General features: G+C 47.6%; 1 protein-coding gene across 5 annotated transcripts in view; it reads right to left on the reverse strand.

The window, feature by feature from the left end:
• Positions 1-259: 259 nt before the first annotated feature.
• The window catches only part of RAB11FIP5 (RAB11 family interacting protein 5), a 334,850-nt gene continuing 321,091 nt past the window's right edge, over positions 260-14,018 (reverse strand). For all 5 annotated transcript variants that reach the window (XM_085642763.1, XM_085642764.1, XM_085642767.1 and 2 more), the window contains one exon: positions 260-2,633. In XM_085642763.1, coding sequence (XP_085498889.1) covers positions 2,427-2,633 — 207 coding nt within the window. In that variant the 3' untranslated portion in view covers positions 260-2,426. The remainder of the gene's footprint in view (positions 2,634-14,018) is intronic.

The raw sequence follows: 14,018 nt of genomic DNA on the forward strand, positions 1-14,018 counted from the left end.
ATTTCACTAGCAATATATTCATGCAGGTTAGTAAGGAAGACATCTGATTGAATAGTCCCAGTAAACTATTAGGGATAAATAGTTATGCATTATGGTTGTAAAACACCTTTACACTTTCAAATGAACACACAGTACTGTTTCATACAAACACCTTAAGCTGAAACAAACTGGCGTGTCAACAAAGCTCTTGTAAGCTTATTTTCTTTAATTGCTCATATAAATGACTTGTCCAGGCACTGATCAAATTCTGGATACAGTATAAAGTACATTTAAAATGAAATTTATTTAAGTAACAAAAAATATACAGTACATCACAACCATTGTCAAAGCAGACAGACAGATTAGAAAGAGTTTAAGAACAAAGTGGAACAAAAACCAACAGTAAGACCAGGGACAAGAGCAACAAAAAAAATAATTCAGATCCTATTTTTACAATTTATTAGAATATATGCATCTGTACCCATTATTGCAAATCTCCAACCCAGAAATGTCCAGCATTTAACATTCTGTACACCTAGTTTAACTTTTTGGCACCGTCCAATTCACACATTAGACTGTGACTTTACTTTCAGACGCGAGGACACTCCGCAACCAACCCCACACCAAAACGCAAAGAAACCAAGTAAAAACATTGCATACCAGGTAACGAGGATAACGCTATATTACAGAGCTTGTCGTAATAATTGCAGCCTCCCTAAAAAAAGAAAAATTCCCACGAAGGCACAATAACGGACTTTCTTCTTTTGTAACAATTTAATTCCTGTAGTTTACAGAGAGAACTTACAAAATAATCCACTGTGTTTATCTGTTCAAGCAATGCTAAGTGCACATAGACAAACCCTTCTCTGCCACCATGGCTCTTCTTAGGTTTAAAGATGGCCGCCCTTTACAGGCACACTTGTGACCTTTGTAAGGACAAGGCATTGCAACCATTGGAGTTAAGAGGAACATTCAACATTTGTGTTCTAAATGTGCAATCAAAACAGAGTTCGGTCTACATTCACCTCCTAAAGCTTGCGAACTAGAGGCACAGGGTAAGTTAGCAGACTAAGCGCAGACATTGCAGACTCCTGGTCATTCCAAGGCTAGACTCAAATTAGAAAGTTTCTCAGAACTTTGTCTTTTCAGGGTCTGTCCTCAAGAGCCTATAAATGCAATTTTAGTGCATAAATATGACATTATTATTCTACTATATAATAAAGTGACTGAAGATGCCACCACGGCGTCGCCCGTTGCTTTGGTATGGGAAGCATGAATGGAGGCAGCACACCAGCTCACTCTACTATACTCCATCCGACATGGACATCTTCGGTCCCATCTTTTCGCTTCCTACCCTCACAGGTTTAGTGACGCATGCGACAAGGCATAACCGCCACAGCTCCAATTACTTGCATGAGGAGTTTAACAACCTGCGCATGTTCCAATAAAGGCTCTGGCGCTATGAAACTGCGAACTCTCCTAGGCATGTTCATGAACGTCCTCAGGAAATGTATCGGTGTATAGGAGTACTGATAGCCGGCACAAAACCCGACTTCAGCAAAAGAACCGGTCTTATGGATTCTGAAATAGCAGAACATGTTCTTGATTGGGCTGGAGCACAAGACCTTACCATCTCTGGTCCGCAAACGAGGTCAATCGCATACGCTTCATGCCAGAGACTGTGGATTACGAATGTTTGAGGGACCACAGAAAAGCAGCATTCATAGGATGTCGGTCAATTTCTATCATGACGGACTAAGGGAGTGCTTTTCCAGGCTAGGACTTTTGATGGGCCTATGACCACTTTAGAGCTAGTAACTGGATGGTAACCCCGGCAAACGCGGTCACAGTTTGGTTCAATTTACATATGCCAGAGGTTCTTAAAAAGGGCATATTTTGGATTTGTTAAAAAAAAAAGAAAAAAAAAGAAAACTTGTATGTACCGGTAAGCAGTAAGGCTCTATAAATGGAAGCAGCCATTAAAACCAGTTGCGCTATTGCAGAGAACTGTACTGTAGGTGAGAAACTTATAAATCTAAATAACCAAACATTATATTCCATCAGCTTGTAATACTGCATTGATAAATTGTTGTAGGTCCCATCTACTTTAAAGGTAGAGGTGTTGATCACATCAGCTTTGTGGATCTGCACAATACATACTCAGATACAGGTAGACCTTGTATTCGGGCACCTGGACGCAAGCGTGGCCAGTTGCAAACGACTGCTGTGCACATCGCATGCCAGGCTGTGATCAATAAGCTAGAATAAAGGAGCAGAATTTGGCCATAATTTATGCAGAGCCTAACCCAAAGAACCCACAAGCAAATTGTTTCGCCTTTTCTCCTGCTGCCTGGGGGGGAATATCAGGAGGCGCTCACTCCAGAATCTGGAATCCAGGACCATCTATGATCGAGGAGCGTGGCTTGCACCCAGTTCTACGACAGAGGTTACTTCTTTTTCTGGTCCAGGGGAACCTGGAGCAGCGTAGGTGCATGGTCCATGATGCGCACTAAAAGCTGGTCTATGTACGTCTCAAGCTCCTGCAGGTGCTGGTTCTTCCGGATGAGCTCTTGCTCGCGCTGGAGTAACCTACGAATTAGCTCGTCGTGGGTCAGGTGGTAATACTTGGCCGCCAAGTCCGGAAATGCTGGATCCTAAAAAACAAAAAAGGAGATGGGGACACAGGTTATACCACTGGCACTGATGCTATATCACTACAGGCGTAAGATGCATATGACCTGGTAAGTACCCTGAACACTCGGAATATACAGCATTATACAGTTTCCGGAGTAACAACAATGCAAGTCCAAACTGGCAATGTTGGCCTGACATGGTGCTCTCCCCAGCTTCCTTCCACCAGACATCCAAAGGGACAACACATCACGGGCACCCATCATGCCAACCAGTCGAACAGCTGCAACCTGCATTCAAGTCTACTGCAAGAAATAATGGTCGTGACTGAAAGTGGGAGACCAGAGTCCCACTCGCTTTATGGGCCGATTATATCTGCGTTATTTGCTCAAGAGGAGGCTTACGCTTACTATGAAATATTACAACCCAAGCTGGAACCGTAGGATTCAGAGCAGAAAGTACTGGCATATCCCGTGACCAAGATCCCCCTGTTGGTGACCCCATTTTGGAAACATTACCAAAGTTCTCCGTTTCACGAAGCAATCAATGTTCCAGTCCTGTGCTTACTTTTACTAGCCAGAGTAGCCTAGTCGTTTAATCGAACTGATTCGACAGTAGAGCAGGACAAGTTACTTTCAATTCGAGCTCCACATTTAAACTTAACACCAAGTACTTTTGACCAGGCGGCAGCAGCACGTAGCAGCAAATAGCTATGGGCAAACTAAACACTCCCTCGCCCAGATTGCATTAGGCTGCAAAATGTCAATTATAGCACAGACACTCATATTGCTAATTCCGACTGTCATCTGTTCAGCGATCACTGATGCAATCTTGCCGTTTGCCTTTCCCGATAGCCGCATGGTAAGTTGTGAGATGAACCTACCATTCAATTGCGAACGGGTGGACTGCGGCTAAGTCTTTGAGACAGCCTTCGTGTCCTTTCCGGAAGAGGGTGGCATTCTGCATTAGTGGACTTTGGTCTTTATTGAAAAAGAAAGTAAGAAAATGGTCTGGGGGTCATCTATATTTACAGTTTCTCACTGGTTTCTCCTACAGGTTGTGGCTTCCCTGTATGAGCCATTAGTTCCCAGTGTGCAGAGCACAGGATATTCCTACTTTGTACGGTTGAGAGCATTTTTGTGAAGCTTCTTGTCCCAATAGGAGGCTTGTCTAATCCCCCCCAACTAGTTTACACCGCTCCTAACCCCTTGTCTCCCCCTGTTCCCATTTCCTCCCAGATGCTTTCTGGCCAAGATCTCCTCCAGGATTTTGAGTCGGGTGGCACTGGGGACAGGAAAGTCCTCATCGACCTCCAGAGTCTGGAAGCTATTTCCCACACCCAACCTCTGAGGCGCTCAGCTCTGCTGACAACTTCTTCCTCTAATGCCAGGGTGCTGGCAAGGGGAGACCAGTTGTCTCTTCCTCTAATGCCAGGGTGCTGGCAAGGGGAGACCAGTTGTCTCTTCCTCTAATGCCAGGGTGCTGGCAAGGGGAGACCAGTTGTCTCTTCCTCTTATGCCAGGGTGCTGGCAAGGGGAGACCAGTTGTCTCTTCCTCTTATGCCAGGGTGCTGGCAAGGGGAGACCAGTTGTCTCTTCCTCTAATGCCAGGGTGCTGGCAAGGGGAGACCAGTTGTCTCTTCCTCTAATGCCAGGGTGCTGGCAAGGGGAGACCAGTTGTCTCTTCCTCTTATGCCAGGGTGCTGGCAAGGGGAGACCAGTTGTCTCTTCCTCTTATGCCAGGGTGCTGGCAAGGGGAGACCAGTTGTCTCTTCCTCTTATGCCAGGGTGCTGGCAAGGGGAGACCAGTTGTCTCTTCCTCTTATGCCAGGGTGCTGGCAAGGGATACCAGTTGTCTCTTCCTCTAATGCCAGGGTGCTGGCAAGGGGAGACCAGTTGTCTCTTCCTCTAATGCCAGGGTGCTGGCCAGGGGAGACCAGTTGTCTCTTCCTCTAATGCCATGGTGCTGGCAAGGGGAGACCAGTTGTCTCCTCCTTTAATGCCAGGGTGCTGGCAAGGGGAGACCAGTTGTCTCTTCCTCTAATGCCAGGGTGCTGGCAAGGGGAGACCAGTTGTCTCTTCCTCTAATGCCAGGGTGCTGGCAAGGGGAGACCAGTTGTCTCTTCCTCTAATGCCAGGGTGCTGGCAAGGGGAGACCAGTTGTCTCTTCCTCTAATGCCAGGGTGCTGGCAAGGGGAGACCAGTTGTCTCCTCCTCTAATGCCAGGGTGCTGGCAAGGGGAGACCAGTTGTCTCTTCCTCTAATGCCAGGGTGCTGGCAAGGGGAGACCAGTTGTCTCCTCCTCTAATGCCAGGGTGCTGGCAAGGGGAGACCAGTTGTCTCCTCCTCTAATGCCAGGGTGCTGGCAAGGGGAGACCAGTTGTCTCTTCCTCTAATGCCAGGGTGCTGGCAAGGGGAGACCAGTTGTCTCTTCCTCTAATGCCAGGGTGCTGGCCAGGGGAGACCAGTTGTCTCTTCCTCTAATGCCAGGGTGCTGGCCAGGGGAGACCAGTTGTCTCCTCCTCTAATGCCAGGGTGCTGGCAAGGGGAGACCAGTTGTCTCTTCCTCTAATGCCAGGGTGCTGGCCAGGGGAGACCAGTGGTCTCTTCCTCTAATGCCAGGGTGCTGGCAAGGGGAGACCAGTGGTCTCTTCCTCTAATGCCAGGGTGCTGGCCAGGGGAGACCAGTTATCTCTTCCTCTAATGCCAGGGTGCTGGCCAGGGGAGACCAGTTGTCTCCTCCTCTAATGCCAGGGTGCTGGCAAGGGGAGACCAGTTGTCTCTTCCTCTAATGCCAGGGTGCTGGCCAGGGGAGACCAGTGGTCTCTTCCTCTAATGCCAGGGTGCTGGCAAGGGGAGACCAGTTGTCTCTTCCTCTTATGCCAGGGTGCTGGCAAGGGGAGACCAGTTGTCTCTTCCTCTTATGCCAGGGTGCTGGCAAGGGGAGACCAGTTGTCTCTTCCTCTTATGCCAGGGTGCTGGCAAGGGGAGACCAGTTGTCTCTTCCTCTAATGCCAGGGTGCTGGCAAGGGGAGACCAGTTGTCTCTTCCTCTTATGCCAGGGTGCTGGCAAGGGGAGACCAGTTGTCTCTTCCTCTTATGCCAGGGTGCTGGCAAGGGGAGACCAGTTGTCTCTTCCTCTTATGCCAGGGTGCTGGCAAGGGGATACCAGTTGTCTCTTCCTCTAATGCCAGGGTGCTGGCAAGGGGATACCAGTTGTCTCTTCCTCTAATGCCAGGGTGCTGGCAAGGGAAGACCAGTTGTCTCTTCCTCTTATGCCAGGGTGCTGGCAAGGGGATACCAGTTGTCTCTTCCTCTAATGCAAGGGTGCTGGCCAGGGGAGACCAGTTGTCTCTTCCTCTAATGCCAGGGTGCTGGCAAGGGGAGACCAGTTGTCTCCTCCTTTAATGCCAGGGTGCTGGCAAGGGGAGACCAGTTGTCTCTTCCTCTTATGCCAGGGTGCTGGCAAGGGGAGACCAGTTGTCTCTTCCTCTAATGCCAGGGTGCTGGCAAGGGGAGACCAGTTGTCTCTTCCTCTAATGCCAGGGTGCTGGCAAGGGGAGACCAGTTGTCTCTTCCTCTAATGCCAGGGTGCTGGCAAGGGGAGACCAGTTGTCTCTTCCTCTAATGCCAGGGTGCTGGCAAGGAGAGACCAGTTGTCTCCTCCTCTAATGCCAGGGTGCTGGCAAGGGGAGACCAGTTGTCTCTTCCTCTAATGCCAGGGTGCTGGCAAGGGGAGACCAGTTGTCTCCTCCTCTAATGCCAGGTTGCTGGCAAGGGGAGACCAGTTGTCTCTTCCTCTTATGCCAGGGTGCTGGCCAGGGGAGACCAGTTGTCTCTTCCTCTAATGCCAGGGTGCTGGCCAGGGGAGACCAGTTCTCTTCCTCTAATGCCAGGGTGCTGGCAAGGGGAGACCAGTTGTCTCTTCCTCTTATGCCAGGGTGCTGGCCAGGGGAGACCAGTTGTCTCTTCCTCTAATGCCAGGGTGCTGGCCAGGGGAGACCAGTTCTCTTCCTCTAATGCCAGGGTGCTGGCCAGGGGAGACCAGTTGTCTCTTCCTCTAATGCCAGGGTGCTGGCAAGGGGAGACCAGTTGTCTCTTCCTCTAATGCCAGGGTGCTGGCAAGGGGAGACCAGTTCTCTTCCTCTTATGCCAGGGTGCTGGCCAGGGGAGACCAGTTTGCTGATACAAGTTAAGTTCTTGGACATATTTGTGGCTGCAGAGCGCGGCTGCAACAAATCCACAGGCTGAACCGCAAGTAGGGTTCACTATTCACCACCCTCCTCGTCAGTCCCTTCAGCTTCCATCAGTAAGCGCACCATCCACCTTCATAAATAATTCCTGTTGGAGCCTCAAAAAACTATATAAATAAATGACACCCCACTCCATCATGTGCCCCAACCACAGACCCATAGCCACCTACCCACACAACATGAAACCTCTCAGCGCCTTTAACTTAATCTTCCTGTCGGCATTCCATCGCGCCTTCACCATTTTGGATCAAAGGGTCTATGCAAATCCTTTAAATAGGGAACAAAGGACATATCCAAAGCCCACTCACTGCTCTCTGGAGGTACCAAATACTTATGTGTTTGTGGTTTACTTCTCGCCTGGCGTGTACAACAGAGTGATTGTGTGCCTCACCTCGTTGACGCTCTGGGTGGTTGAATCCTGCAGTATGTAAATCTAGGTCTGTGCCCTCCAGTATTCTCTCGGTTTAATGTTGCCTCCGTCTCCCCTTTCCCCAAATGCTATTTGATGAGCTAGGATGCCTCAAGCGGTTTTATTTCTGTACTCATCGGTCAATATCAGGAGACAAATCCATTAAAGATTCCCACTGAATCCTCTGGGAAGCCAACTTGGAAGGCCAGGATTCCCACTGAATCCTCTGGGAAGCTAACTTGGAAGGCCAGGATTCCCACTGAATCCTCTGGGAAGCCAACTTGGAAGGCCAGGATTCCAACTGAATTTTCTTTGCAAAAACACAGTGCACGGTTGGGTGGGATGAACGCGGCGGGTGAGGGTGGAAGGTTCTGGGGTTCAGAGGGGCCACAGAGGTTCAAACTCTCTTCAAGAAGCATGAAGTCAAGAGACAGCCACACCGAACCTTACTTCAACCACTCTAATGAGCTGGGAGGTGGAAGGGAGACTGTAAAGTTTGAAAGAAGTCACATCTTAACAACAAGCAGGCCCCCTGTCCTAAACTCATCATTCAGTCCAATAGGGAGGAGTTGGCTAGAAGAACACGGGATTGTGAAACAGGAAAGTAAAATACAAGTTAAGAAAAAAAAAAAGCTAAAAGCAATTCGCCATTTCTTTAACTGATCTCTCCAGTCGAGCGCGGCTTGATTAGATTAATGAGCTGACGAGGGACCCTTCCGAGCGGGGCTCCGTTCACCGCGTCCCGCAGCAGCCCCTGGGACCCGCAGCCCATCAATGCACCGGCGCCCCCCCGCCCCTCGCTCCCCACAGCAGCAAGTGTGGTACAACATGAGCAGCTCGGAGAGAGTCCCAGCAGAGCTCATCAAGGCAGCCTCTCCTCGGCGGAAAACAGCTTTTAATTAAGAATTTCATGTAGGATTACCTACCCTGCTCCACTGTGAGGCACTGAAGTCGTGCAGGCATCTTGTATGCTCCTTTATGCTTTAGTATGCTCCTTTATGCTTTAGTATGCTCCTTTATGCTTTAGTATGTTCCTTTATGCTTTAGTATGTTCCTTTATGCTTTAGTATGTTCCTTTATGCTTTAGTATGCTCCTTTATGCTTTAGTATGTTCCTTTATGCTTTAGTATGTTCCTTTATGCCTGCAGCACCTGCGCCAGATCTACTGAGGGGGACTGCACAGGCGGTGACCGGAAGCAGCTCACTCGGAGCTGCATCCGGTGATCAAAACACCAGAACCCATGGGGGCAGCAGCCTTAAGACCCGGACGTTTACTGCCCTAACACGTTTTACAGTATTTAATTTACTGACAGACCTCCCATTCCAGAACCTCGAGCGGGGCAAAGCGTTTCCTAAACGTCTTCATCATCCATTGATGTAAAATATTCAGAACGCTCACTGAAGCCAGATTTAAAGATACAATAGGATTTATTTTACTCCCAAGACACTAAGATAAGTTGAACATCCCCTCATATTCCCTGCTGATGACACAGTGATAGCAAAGATATCGATAGGCCTCCCCTCTGCCCGACTCTGATACGCGTCCTCTGCCCGACTCTTTAGCTTTGTTGACGTTTTTGGTTCCCTGAATTTGTCATTTTCTTTCAGAACGCGTCGGCGTGTTTCAGCCCAAACACGTTTCCCCTGTGTAAAACCTGCACCTTGTGCAGTCTCTCCACACCAGAAGGCATGTGTTCTAGATCCTGTGAGCATCTCTTGGTAGCCTATAGTGCCACTGATTCATGTGCTTAGCATGCTCCTGCCATCTAGTGTTGGGCTCGGACCTTTGCGGCTTGTGTTTCTTCGAAGCCTTCCCAGGCTCCAGGTATAGGGACTCCTAGAGTCTGCTCTACGCATGGACATCAATTCCTTGGTTAGATTGTTTTTGGCCTATCGGGTGGCTTAGGATAGGAGCCAGAAATGACATGGTAGAGACGAACATGCAAGGTAAGAAATGACATGGCAGAGACGAACATGCAAGGGTAAGAAATGACATGGCAGAGACGAACATGCTTGGTAAGAAATGACATGGTAGAGACGAACATGCAAGGTAAGAAATAACATGGTAAAGACAAACATGCTTGGTAAGAAAAGACATGGTAGAGACGAACATGCAAGGTAAAAAATGAAATGGTAGAGACGAACATGCAAGGTAAGAAATGACATGGTAGAGACTAACACGCAAGGTAAAAAATGAAATGGTAGAGACGAACATGCTTGGTAAGAAATGACATGGTAGAGACGAACATGCAAGGTAAAAAAAGGACATGGTAGAGACGAACATGCTTGGTAAGAAATGACATGGTAAAGACGAACATGCAAGGTAAGAAATGACATGGTAAAGATGAACATGCAAGGTATAGTTGAGAAAGATAAAAGTTACGTATACTAGAGGGTACGTCAGCGAGTAGCTTTCGAGAGGAGGGTAGTTGCATGTGAATCTACAGCACTACACGCTTCAACTAGATGCTTACAGGGTAAATAACATTCCATTCGTAGCATGTGTTGGCCGCAGATACATATGCCCAGCATCGAATGTAAAGCAGATGCAGTGGCTACTGAACGGCTGACGTAAACAGCTGAGAAATTGTTCTTTAAAACAACAACTCTCTCAGCTATGTGCCAGGTCCTATTGTGTCTTCGGGCCCTGCATCATGGTAAATCTGATGCTGCTTCCTGCTAGCCTCAGTCGCAGACATATGCAGCTACTCTATCCCAACAGGACTGTGCGGTGTGCCGGGGTGCAGTCCTTCGCATTGTGTACATGATCTGCTAAAACGAGAACTAGACCTAGATGAAGTGTCCGCGTTACACAAGCCTCTGCTCACGCTCCTTCAGAGGAGTGAGTTGTAGACCTTAAGCTTTCTTCTTGCCAGAAGACCTGGACACTTGTGTAGGAATGCTAGCACAAGGTCCTAAGTGTACTATTATTTCTATGTAATGGTCTAATGAAGCCCCTTTCCTTTTCAACTGCATTTATAGTGTAATGTTTTGGAAACATTCAATAAACAGAACTGGAGTAAAAAAAAAAAAAAGTTTCTATAAACCGCTTGACCCACGTTAGCCCGTTGGATAGCCGATACATCAACACAATAATGTTTTGAGAATGTGTGTGGGTTATTCCATTCGTCTGCTCTTCAAATACCCAATAATGGAATATTTCCCAGTAAAGCCAAGGAGGCTTTTTTCTTTTTACGGCTGGAGTGAGCTTTTTGGGCTGCAGGTAGGACACGTTCGGTTTTGTGGGGTCAAGTTTGTATACATCTTACTGTCCACCATGCAATTCCTGCTTTACGGATTGAGAGCCTCCGAGGACTGGAACAGGTTGAGAAAAGCGGCCGAGTTTTACGTAAAAGGCCTTGTTCTGCCATATGAAAGAACCACCAACTTTAGGGAGGAATTTGGGATTTCTCCTTATTATTCGTTTTTCAGAATGGACTTGGAAAAAAGGTTCTTCTAAAGGGAGCGCTTTAAGTTCACCGATTCTTTTAAGAGGTTATGGCTATAAGAAGGCTACCATCCATGTAAGGACCTGTAATCCACATGAATGTAGTTGTTCAAATGGAGCGCCCATATTTCTGGTAAGAACGATATTACGATTCCAGACAGGTGTGGGGGGAATGGAGGGAGGAATAACTCGTTAGTTCCTCCATAAAAGCTTTGATGGCTGGAATTTCAAACAAAGACGTGTGTGGTCTGTTGTGCATGAATGCAGATAGTGCTGCTACGTGTAACCTAAGGGAGGCATATGCAAGACCTATATTTTAAAGAAGTAATAGGAAGCAAATAAAGTACTGTACTGTTGGAGAGAGGGGGCTGGATTGGTTTTGTTAAACAATTGTGCACAAATCGGTTCCATTTTGCTGCGTAACATGCCCATGTGGTAGGCCTATGGGCTTGTCTTAGAATGGTCCTCGACTCATGTGGAAGATTTAAGGATCCAGATGCTAGGACCTCTGGGGCCAGATAGCTAGATTGAGTGGTTTGGTGTTGAGGTGTAGAACCCTTCCCTGCTCCGGAGTTGGAAGGCATGGCCATATTGGGAGTTCTTCGGGTGGAGTAACCGATAGATGTAGAAGGGCTGCGAACCATGCTTTTTGAGCCCGCATTGGGGCCATTAGAATTTGTGCGAGGGATGGTGTAAGCTTCTGAACCAGGTAAGGAATGAGTGGGAGCGCAGGAAAAGCGTAAGCTAATATTCCCGATCAGCTGATCCACAGGCCATTGCCTTTGATGGAGGGTGCGGAAATCTGAAGTTTGGCATTTTGAGTGCTGTTATGTGGCAAAAAGGCCCAGCTCTGTGCTTCCCCGCCGTTGGAACTATGAGTGGAGTCGTGCCGGATCAATTTCTCACTTGTGCACCTGTTGCATCCTGCTGAGCATATTTTCGAAGTCTTTGTCCACCTCTGGTAGGCATTCTCCTTGAAGGTGGGTTTTGTGATGTATGGGCCATGTCATATGCACTATCCGCGAGAGCTGTACGGAGGGCGTGACCCCCTCCCCACCCCCCTTTTTGAATATAATATATTGGTGTCATGTGGTCTGTGCAGTCTAAGACAATTTTGTACTGAAAATGCTGTTGAAATGCTTTGAGAGCTAATTAAATTGCAAGAAGCTCTAGGTGACAGATGCCTAGATGTTTCTGCACTGGACACTGTCCGCGAACTGCGAAGTCTTGCATGTGCGCCCCTCAACCGTGTAACGATGCGTTTGTTTTAATGGTCATTTGCGGAACGGGGTCTTTGAGGGGCCGACCTGGCAACAGATTGTTTCTGGTCCACACTGCAGAGAGAGATTGGTCGCTGGCCGCATCAACACTAGATCTTGTAGGTGCCCTTCCGCTTGAGACCATTGTGATTGTAGGCATCGTTTTAGGGGGTGGGCGCATGTTTAGACGGGGGTGTGCTACTATGGAGCTAGGAGGCCATTCTACCTACAAGACATTACTGTTTTGACCGATGTGATGTGGTTGCAAAAGAGACAAGAATAATATAAAACAAGTCACTGTCACGCACAGAGAAATAAGGCAGACCACAATAGTTTAAAGAGGACCATAAGGGTTGGTAAGTTTAAGTCAAGGTAGTTACATCAGCACTAAATCCCATAATTTGTGATGGTAACCCGCAAGTATAATGTGCACATACGTGCCCGCGGAAAGGTGACCAGCACGAGTGACATGTGAAAAGGCGAAGCAGCAGTGAAAATGGTGCAAGAAACAACTTAAAATGACAGTTGCACGAACAGTCAATAAGACATTTATACAAAGTTTAAACTGTTCTAGGAACCACGTGAACGCCTGGAGACGCGCTGGATAGTAGACCGTTTCAACCTGTACAATTTCTGGCCCTCATCAGGACCGGGTTACTGTGATTTGGCTAGTGCGGTTTAAGGAAATTAAGGAAAAAGGGCGGGTTTTAGGATAGGCAGGTACAGACATAGAAACAGAAAGGTGGAGGTAGGGAGTACTGGTAACCATCATTTAAATTGTTTCTTGCACCATTTTCGCTGTTGCTTCACCTTTTCACGTGTCACTTGCGCCGTTCACCTTTTCACGAGCATGTATGTGCACAATATACTAACGAGTTACCATCAATTCATGTACTGGAGTCTTGATAGAACTAGCTTGACTTAAAAAACCTTACCAACCGTTCTGGTCCTCTTCAAACTATTGTGGTCTCCCTTATTTCTATTTCTCTTTGTTTTATATTATACTTGTCTTACTTAAGGATCACTGGTTGGGACATTGTTGCTTTGGTAAACAATCATCTGGTTTTAACTGGACTAACGGGTTTTCTCCTGTCTTTTGATTTTGTGGTTGTAAAAGAGGCAGGGCAAGTCGTATCTTTAGTACTCGAGGCACTTGGATAAGCTTTTGCAGAAATTGATTTTAGGGTCATGCCAAAGAACGGCTGCAATTGTATGGGTTGCAGATGGGATTTTGTAGCATTTAGGGTTAACCCTAGGTTATCTTCTGAGTGTCCTGCAGACAACTCTGCTTGCTTGCACTTGATTAGCCAATGCAGGTAAGTGAATACGTGTGCCCACCCCTTCTCAAGATGAGCGGCTACGACTGCCCGACATTTTGTGAATACTCTCGGTGCAGTAGTTAATCCAAATGGCAACACTTTGAACTGATAATGTTGACCCCTTACTTGAAAACAGAGGTAGTGCCGATGGGCTGAATGTACTAGTATGTCAAAATAGGTGTCCCTGAGGTCTAAGGCTGTCAAAGTCTCCTTGTTGTAGTAGCGGAATTACTTCTTGTAGTGCAACCATGTGAAAGTGTTTGGACAGGATCTATTCATTGAGTGGTGCTATACAGGCCTTAAGGTGCCATCTTTTTTTCCGGAATAAGGAAATACAGCGAGTATACCCCTTTTCCCTGGGTGTTGCTTTGGTACAGGCTCCATGGCCTCCTTTAGAAGCAGAGCTAGAATCGCCTCTTTTACGAGGGCTGATGTGACATGGCTTGAGTTCGATGTGGGATATTGGGTGCAGTAGAGGCGAGTTCTAGACAATATCCGTTGATTGGGAGGACCCGCTGTAATTAGTACCCAGTGTGTGTTAGTCCTGTAATAGTGCCTCCACTGGTGTTAAATGCAGGAATGGGGGAGGTGGGTGGGTGGGGTGAGGGGGGGAGGGTAGGAAGGCGGATGGAGACACTGATGGAAGTAGCTTCCCTGGAAGTGGAACCACACCCTCGACCCTTGCTGGCATTGTCTGTAGTGTTTTATAGTGTGCGCCTTG

The sequence above is a fragment of the Triturus cristatus genome, chromosome 2_2 (genome assembly GCF_964204655.1).
Source record: "Triturus cristatus chromosome 2_2, aTriCri1.1, whole genome shotgun sequence".
NCBI classification, from domain to species: domain Eukaryota; kingdom Metazoa; phylum Chordata; class Amphibia; order Caudata; family Salamandridae; genus Triturus; species Triturus cristatus.